A 9,631-nucleotide genomic window follows, 5' to 3' on the forward strand; every position below is an offset into this window, starting at 1 on the left:
TAATAAAAAAATAAAATAAAATACATTTATTTCAATTCGGTCCTGAAATTGCGCTTGTTTGTCCTCGCTATGCACTCTCCCCATGTCCCAACTGAAAATCAAAAATGTAATTTTGTCTTAGCAGCAAAAGTGTTATAAAGATTTATTTTCTCTTGCCAATCAATATCCATGCTAAGTGATTTGGCCACACACTGACCAATCAGCTTGCAGGGCGCATTAATTTCATCTGTCCTCTAAGGAACTTTTTTAGTCCTTTCAGAATTATGGTCAGTTAGCAGAGAGAACCAGGTGAGCATTAGAGAAAGACCTATCTTCTCTCACTCTCTCCTGTTCTTTTCCAATGGACACTCTAGCCAAGCATAGACAATCTTCACCCAAAGATAACTGCTGGCCGTACATCTCGCATTTAAGCGAATGTGGCTTCTGAAACCAATATTATATTAATAGATAGAGAAGAAGGATAAGGGAGGTAATCCACCTTGAAAACTATAGAGTTATCATACTTGGGATTATTATTAATGTCTGTTTATTTATATTGGTGTAAATAATAAATTCAACGCAAAAAAATATTTTGAACTGATTTAAAACTGCTACTTTAATATTTTAAAAATTCCTGTCAACCAATAAATTTTTACTGTTAAATTTTAAATCCGTGTTTTAACATTAAAATTGCAATGACATAAGCGGCCCTCGTTTTTTTTTTCCGTCATTACCGAGATTGACGAAATGGCATCCTTCTTCTGAAACGTTCTCCCCAAAAATATTTAAAAACAACAACAAAATGGATTCAATAGCGGAACAATCTCGGAATTCATGGATCAGAAAAGGTAATTATGCATTTTGGAAAAATATGATCACAGCTTAAAAAAGAAAAGAAAAAAAAGAAAGAGTTTTAATTCTAATTTAATCGTCATCCGGCTTTGAAGTCATTTGTTTGCACGTTATTGTTTTTAAAAATATTTGTTACATATTTTTTCCTATGGAAGACCAACTGCCTCATTTTTTCCCCCTTATATTTTGATTATTATTATTAATTTAGACGATATACACTGATTTTATCAGCTGACAGTTATATTTAAGAATCGATATCAAGTAAATTTCATATTCATTGTAAAAACAAAACAAATTCAGGGCATTTTTGTAACAAAACGAAAAAGTGGTCAAAAACAAAATGTTACCGGCGACATTTATTGGGTGTGTTTCTACCAGCATTTTGCTTAATTTTCAATTTCTGAGCGATTATCGACCCCCCCCCCCAGGTGGCCCTTTCATTTTTTTTTCTTATTCTTACGCAAGACTCTGCACTATTTCTATTTCAAACTAAGGTGACCCAAACTAAATAAACGCTTCAAAATAAGTTAAAACAAAACTTATCCTTGTTGGTAAAAGAGTAACCTGTCTTGCTTTTGGTAACGTTTATTTGTTATATTTGGTACCGCGCTGAAATAATAATGTTATTTCGAAAGCTATTCTTAACATGGGGAGGGGGTGTTTTGTAACTATTATGTGCTTCCACCTAACAATTTAATATAAAAAAGATATCTTGAAACTTGAATTTTACTTGAAAAAAATGAAAATAGCGCGGTATACAAAATTACATAAGAAGCAAAGCACCTATATATATATATATATATATATATATATATATATACAGGGTGTCCGTAAAGTTACTATACAGTCTTACAAGTTACTATACAGACACCCTGTAATATATTAACAGTACAGTAAGATATTGTATTAAAATATTTATTTGTAACAAAAGAAATAAAAAGAAATAACACCTTTATGTTTATAAAAATCTATGTTTATAAAAATCTCAGAAAATACACGTGTTACATCCGAAAAGACTGTAACAATCAAGGCAAACAATTTCTATGACAAATATTCAAATTGGAGGCCTTCAGCTCCAATGCATTCTCGACAACGTGACACCACACTCTGACAAACTTTGGTGCACAAGTCACGATTAAGGTTGGCAAATGCATCAATAACAAATTGTCGAAGATCTTCAACACTTCTTGGCTTTCTCGAATACACAGAGTCTTTGATGACTCCCCAGACAATGAAGTCCATTGGCGTTATGTCTGGAGATCGTGGAGGAAATTCAATGGGCCCTCGCCTGCCGATCCATTTATCAGGAAATGTCTCATTCAGTAAATTTCGGACAGCATAATGGGGTGGGGCTCCATCCTGTTGGAAGTACAAGTTATTGAAATCTGGTCGTTGTCTCAATGCCGGTACGATGAAATTTCTCAGTTTGCCAGGTACCTTTCTCCTGTAACAGTTCCGTCGAAGAACTGTGGACCCACAATTCTATCAGACGATATTCCTGCCCAGATAGTTATTCCAGGCTGGTTCAATTGGGACGTGATCGTAAAATGAGGATTTGTGTCACTTCAATAAACACAGTTGTGACGATTTACGTGTCCCAAAAGTTTGAATGTGGCGTCATCAGTCCACACAATCTCGTCCAAGAAAGTGGGATTATCCTCACACATCCTGACGATCTGTTCGCAAAACTGAGACCTGCGATCAGGATCATCCTCAAGAAGTCCGTGAATTAGGCGCGGAATGTATGGTCTCATGTGGAGTTTCGTGAGTATTTTATGTAGAGAGGTTCGTTTGATACCAATTTCTGCACTAGCACGGCGAAGTGATTTCTTTGGGCTTCTGCCATATGCCTCAGCAACTGTAGCCAAATTTTGTTCAGTGCGCACACTTGGCCGACCAGAACGCGGAGCATCGGCAACTGAGCCAGTATCATCAAATTTGTCTCGAAGTTTATAAATAGCCAAACGTGTTGGAGGATCTGTATTAAAATAATGATTCCAATCACGAATTACATCCTGTGCGTTTTCTGTTTTCCAATATCGCTTCAAAATAAATTTGCGCTCTTCCAAAGTTAGCTTGCGTGGCATGCTTGATTAAATAAACCTGTAAAAAAATAAATATTAACTATTACTACAAATATAATACAATAAAACAATGAGACTGTATAGTAACTTTACGGACACCCTGTATATATATATATATATATATATATATATATATATATATACTAGCAAAAGTACCCGTTGTTGACTGGGTTCAAAAACAGCCTACAGAAAATGGACTCTGATTTATGAAAGTATGATAGGTTATGAAAAGGAAGGGTTGTAAAGCGATAGCTTCGAATTTGGGGGTATCAAAACCAAAGCAAAACATGATGAAAGTAAAACTAAAATAGATAAACCCCATAATTTATTATACCATACCTGTTCACACTGAAACACTTATCACAATATTCTGTGGATCTATATTAAAAAGCCTTGTTAAACTTTGTGACATATTTCCATTCTAGGGAGGTCAGGTGCGAACGAACACCCTATAATTTTATTATATACCATATTTCTTCAAACTGAAACATAATTATCAAAGTATACTTACGCAGATAGATATGAAAAGTCTTTATTAAAGTTTGTGCCTATTTCCATTCCATGGAGGCCAGGCGTGAACGCAGACCCCACAATTTTATACCATCCCTATTTAAGTTGAAACATACTTATCAAAGTATTCTTATTTACATCTATATCAAAAATACTTGTAAACGTTTTTTTTTTAATTTTTTATTTCCATACTTTGTGGACCATGTGCGAACGCAGACCCCACAATTTTAATGAATCACTGTTCTGCCAGATCAAACATACCCATTCCTGTGTCTCGATACATCTATCATTATATGTAATCAGTTTTTTAAAATAGTCAACCATATAGGAGTCTATTCGTGACCAAACACACACACACATTCAGCTTTATATTATAGAGGATATATATGTGTATGCTCCCTATCTTAGGTTGAGATTAGCGTATGAAGCGATGCTCTTTGTGTAAACAAATTGAGCTTAGGTATTTTGACAATGTCAAAACATTGTTAATTCTTTGCCCGTATAGTGCAACTGTTAGAAGCTCCAACTGTCATTTGGGCGATCAGGTTTCGATCCTGGCTTGTTTAGCCGCACTGATGAGCTATGAAACAGTACTATGTGGATGACTATATATATATATTTTACGAAAACCAACTCTGTGTAAGCAAAAAGAACACACCCATAATCTAGAACTTACGGGTGTAGTTTGAGAATGCTTCTCCGTCTCTCCAAACTTCATTTATTAATTTCACTCCCTCATTCGTTAATTTTGGTCTTTAGACCTCAATATTATTTTTTTTTTTTTTTTATCTCTTAAACCCGCCAATGTTACAGTTGAAAAGAATCGGCCGAAAGATATCTTCGTTAATTTAATTCTTTTTATCCCCCTTTTTCATACGTTTTTCCCCCTTCATTCTGTTCAAATAATTTTGAACTACATACAGGTTTTTGGAGATTAGATTTTCAGACTTTGTAGTATTTCTTATCGATTAAACGTCAAAAAAAAAAATGTCCTCAATTTCAATAATGGCATTTCCCCCCAGTGCTATTAAAATCCTTCATATATATATATATATTTATTTATTCAATTGTCACCCCAAGGTGAAGGGAACATAACACAAGTTGTAGGGATAATATGATGGATATGAGTAGCAAGATGTCTGTTCACATTACACTTGAACTTCTGCATGTTAGTACAGTTGGGAAAGCAGAATCCTGGAAGGGAGTTCCAAAATCTAGCAGTTCTGGAGAAGAAACTATTGGAGTAGAAGGCTTTCTTACACCTAGGGATCTCTACTGTGTAGGTGTGGGATTTAGCTGTTTGTCGCGAATATTTACATTGAGGGGATACAAGTGCTTGTAGTTCATCAGAGCATTCACCATTAAATACTTGTAGACCAGGCAGAGGAATGCAACATTTCCTCGATGGGACAGAAGCTGAAGCTTAGATGAAAGTTCTGGACCTATCAGGTTGGCGACTCTCTTTTGAACTCTGTCTAGGAGTGAGAGACCAGTAGCAGATGTGACAACAGTACTCCATACATGAGTGAATGGTGGCTTTATAGAGGTACAGGATACTTTCAGGCGTAAGTAGCTTTCTAGCATGGTAGAGAGAGCCCACCTTCTTCACAGTGGCCTTGGCTATGCTCTCAATGTATCTGTTCCAACTCATGTTCCCTATGAAGGCTGAGCCGATGAGTTTAAAAGAAGTACTTTCAGGTAATGTGTCTTTGGCCATTGCTATTGGTGGTAGAGAAAGTTTCTTGTAATTATTGAAGGAAACAGGCTTACTCTTGGCAACATTATGTGACCATCCATTTATGTCCCCATTCGACTACAGATTGGAGGTCATCCTCTAGTGTTTCTGCCATTTCCTTAGATATGTGTTCATTTGTTTTCACCTCATGCCTGTTATAGAGCATGGTGTCATCAGCAAAAATATACCCATCTCAGAGACAATTTTATCAGGGAGGTCATTTATGAATATTAAGAATAATAAAGATCCAAGGATAGACCCCCTGAGGTACTCGCGCATTTATATCATATTGTTTAGATGTATGACCATCAAGGACAACCTGGATTCTTCTCTTAAGAAGGATTTAATTGTGTAAAGTATTCTTCCAGTGATACCATATGATCTGATTTTCCTAAGAAGACCATTATGCCATATCCTGTCAAAAGCCTTAGATATATCTAGGGCTACTGCTCTACCCTCCTCTGTTTTGTCCAGTGATTGGTATATACGTTCAGAGATTACAGTTAGGATATCTGCTATAGAACAAGCTTGCTAAATCCATATTGTTGGTCAGTCAGAAGTTTAGCATCTCTAAGACGATGGACTAGAGTTTGATTAATTATGGACTCAAATATTTTGGCAAAAAGCAGGAGAAGGTTAATGGGGCAATAATTTAATGGGTCAGTTCTTTCGCCAGAATTCTTGAAAACTGGTACCACAGAAGCAGTTTTTCAGCAATCAAGAAAGCAAGATTCGTTAAGATATTTGTTATAAAGTTTGGAGAGAACTGGAGCAACCTTGGCGGAGCATTTTTTTAATAGCACAGCCAGGATGAGATCGGGTCCACCTGCTTTCGAGGTACTGCACCTGAGAAGGGGTGATTTTCAGATCATCTAGTGTGAAAAAGGAAAGTCAGGGAGGGAGTGGTTTGCTGGGTCTAGTGTGGAGTTTGAGGCACCAACTGGCAAGCATGTTAGCCTTCTCGGTTGCCGTGCAAACAACCTCGTGATTGTTTGATAGTGAGGGAATTGTTGATTGTCCATTATTTACTACAATGTTGTAGATTTTAAAAAAATCACGTGTTCCTAATTTCTGTGCTTCGATGCATTTTCTGATAGTTTCAGTATATTCTCTCTTGGCTGTCACTATTTCTCTTTTACAATTACTTCTAGCTTCTATAAATTTCTGTTTTGTCTGTTTGAACTGGACTTATGTTGTTTAAATCTGTGGTACGCATGCTGCTTTTGAGCAATGTCAGCTGCACAAGTAGAAGTAAACTCTTGGGAAAAGTGGGGCTTGCTATAGAATTATTGCGTGGGAACATGTTTCAGTTGCCATTTTGAACCATTCAGTTGTCTCATTTGCACACTGTTCAGTGGAAGAGACTTTTCCCCATGGCGCATCTCTAATGAGATCCCTGATGGCTTCCCAGTCAGTTTCTTTATTTTGTTTTGGGCAATGGCTCTTCAGTTTTTGGTTGAGAATATAGGGGGATTTTTACCATTATCACAGCGTGATCAGCATTCGCGAGTGGGCTGTGAGCATTCGTTACACAACCATTGAAAACTGCGGTCAGAAATCTAGAAGTAAGGCATGTTTATCTTGCTGGTCTAAGAAACGTGTCAGAAATGTAACCGTCTGTTATAGAGAATGAGATATAGAGAAGCTATATGCTATGCTACCAGCTGCATCTGTGTAAGTAGAGAATCCAAGCCAATTACTGTGGTGGACATTGAAGTCACCAAATACATGTACTTGTGCGCTAGTATCAAAGGAGAATGCTATATCTATGCTGTCAGAGACTTTGTTTATTAGGGTACAGTCCTGGGTCGAGGAGGAGCGGTAGAGAAAATATAAGTAGCTAATGTTATGTTGCATGTTAAGTCTAAAGCACATAAAGGCCTGGTCGTCTAATTCAAGTATTCTTTCTCTAGCCAAGGGGAGGATGTTTTAAATATAGACTCCAAGTCCGTGCATATGTCTGTCAGAGTCCTTATGGCAGAGTGGGAGATAACCAGGCATGTTTAAGTGGTTAGAGAGAATGAAGGAGTGTAGGTTAGTTTCACTTAGTGCTAAGATTTCCGTGGTGTTTAATAGAAGTGATTTAACATCATCTAAATTAATTCTAAGCTCGTCGATATTCGTAAATGCAAGCCTCAAATGGAGGTTTTTGCTTGAGTTTAAGCCTAGTTTAATCGTAATTTTTGATTGAACTGTAATTTTATTTTATTTAAGTTAGTTAGGGTGAGTGAGGAGTGCTGGACAAGTGCTTGTGCAGTATACCATACAGCAACACAAGTAGATCATCAGCTGACTCTTCACCTACAGGATTGTGGCCTTGGGAAAACCCACCACAGATGAGTGCAGTGTCCCTTTCCATGCGTGACATGGCACTACAGTCATCCTGATATTATACAACTGTTGATGGAGCAGCCACTCTAAGCGCTACCAAAGAGTTAGGGTGCCTGTACTATCAGTCGGAAACAGCAGCCAGGAAGTGTCAATCCAGTACCCTCAAACCAATCCAATTGCACTGGCATATATGGCACTGAAGCACTCCCACAGTTTAGGGGGATGGGATGTGGCAGGTGTGGGGAAAACGGCGTTCATTGCCCTAGTCAGGAAACAAGATTGACCACTGGGTGTTTCTGTTCAGTCCCTGTGATAGCACCTCTGCGCTTGTCTAATAGGCAAAGAAGGAGTATAAAAGCCAAGTGATAGACAGAGCCTATCTACTCTTTAAGCAGTTTAGGTTTGCAAACCGGTAATTTGTTTGAGTCACCAACTCTAAGAAGGCTGTCGTCCAGGACTGAAGAGGTCTCCCTCTCCTAGGTTTAGCTTCAGAGTTTTCCTTCTCCTAGACAGATGACCTGGGAAGATCTACAGTCCATCAGTACCAAGAGGGTTTGTCCCGCGCCTGGGTCCTAAACCAGGTATTTCTGCGACCTACATGGGTAGTTAATGTTAATGGATTATTTAGTAGGTTATATATCTACTGGAAAGTTACACTCCTCAGTGATTAAAAAGGACATTACTATGCTTTCCATTTCATTGTTACTGGAAGAGGGGATAAGTAAGAATTTGTGCAGTGGAAGCAACAAAATTTGCAACAGGTTGGTTTGAGATGGAGGAGTTAATATATGGTTAAGGTATAGTTCATATGTTAGCTTACGAATAGGATAACATGTTTAAGTATGAGTAACTTGATATTAGGAATTAAAATAGAATTTGGTGCTCAAACTCTGAATATTTAAGATGACAGGAGGATAAGATATAGATACAAGTAACAACATATTTATGATTTGAAGTACAATTTAGTACAGGTATAACTAGAAAATAAAGTATATGGCGTATTCTGTAAGTATAATTAAGTATAAATAGATATAAAGGCATATTTTCAGTAGATACGCAATATATGAAATTGTAGATGTTTCTTATGGTTTGATTTCTAACGAAGGGAGATAACCGCCTTTCGTTTAAAATCCGGAAATTGTATTTTGCATAACAAAGAGTATCAGTTCAGGTTTTTGTATTGTAATACTATTTCCTATCTAAGGGAAAGAGAGATGAAAAGTTGCTATTTAATTGAGATCACTTTAAATTTAAGTACAAGACTATGGCTAGTAAGTATCTACTTTATAGCTTAGCTATGGGATAAGAATATACTCTAATGCATACCTTAGCAGTAGAAATCTTTAGATGTTAATGTGTTTATCGATTTCGAAAAAGTCAGTCTGTTAAGGTTTAGGGTTGAGAGCTAAACCCTTCTCCTAAAGTATGTGCAATGTATGAGATTTAATGGCAGCTTGGGAAGTAGAGCAATTGGTTAGTTTTCAGGAGAGAGGATTTTAACTTACAGAATACAGTATAATTACATATTAGGATATAGAGTTTTGGGTAGAGTTTAGGAGTAAAAAAAAAAAAAATTGGAATTATGTTTAACATGCAAAAGAGACAAAGGCAGTCGTCTTGGAGGTAAAGTATTTATTCATTATAATTGGATATACATAGCAAGCAAGCAGTATTTGTACAGTTTTGAGAGAAACCATTAGTACATAAGGAGTTGTTGTTCATTGTTCTAGTCAGGAATTTAGGCCAGGCACAAAGCATCTCAAGTGGGTTCCTGATACTGTAACCGCACCTATCTAATTTTGTTTTAAAAGTAGTTGAATAGAGTATTATAAAGTGTTGTTCATATTAGCTCGAGAATAGATTAAAATGTTAAAGTAGAGTTCAACATAATATTAGGAATTAAAATAAGAATTAGATGTACAATCACTGGATATTTGAGTTGATCGGGAAAATTATGTATCTATTCAGAAAATGTCTTAGTAGTGATATAACTAAGATTAAAGTAATTTTCAGTACAAAGATAACTGAAAGTAAGATATGAGCTATCGAAAATCCAGTATAAGTGATTAGATATAGATAATAAGATGGGCATATTTTTAGTAGATACGAGCATATAAGAATTGCAGATATTAAGTATACC

The 9,631-nt window shown here is 36.5% G+C and overlaps 1 protein-coding gene across 1 annotated transcript in view; it reads left to right on the top strand.

The window, feature by feature from the left end:
• The first annotated feature begins 248 nt into the window (after positions 1 to 248).
• The window catches only part of LOC145256356 (dihydroxyacetone phosphate acyltransferase-like), a 79,743-nt gene continuing 70,360 nt past the window's right edge, over positions 249 to 9,631 (top strand). Inside the window, exon 1 of the mRNA XM_080115175.1 lies at positions 249 to 827. Within this exon, the coding sequence (XP_079971301.1) occupies positions 782 to 827 (46 nt within the window). The 5' untranslated portion in view covers positions 249 to 781. The remainder of the gene's footprint in view (positions 828 to 9,631) is intronic.

Source organism: Euprymna scolopes, chromosome 32, assembly GCF_053919585.1.
Source record: "Euprymna scolopes isolate OS-2025 chromosome 32, ASM5391958v1, whole genome shotgun sequence".
NCBI classification, from domain to species: domain Eukaryota; kingdom Metazoa; phylum Mollusca; class Cephalopoda; order Sepiida; family Sepiolidae; genus Euprymna; species Euprymna scolopes.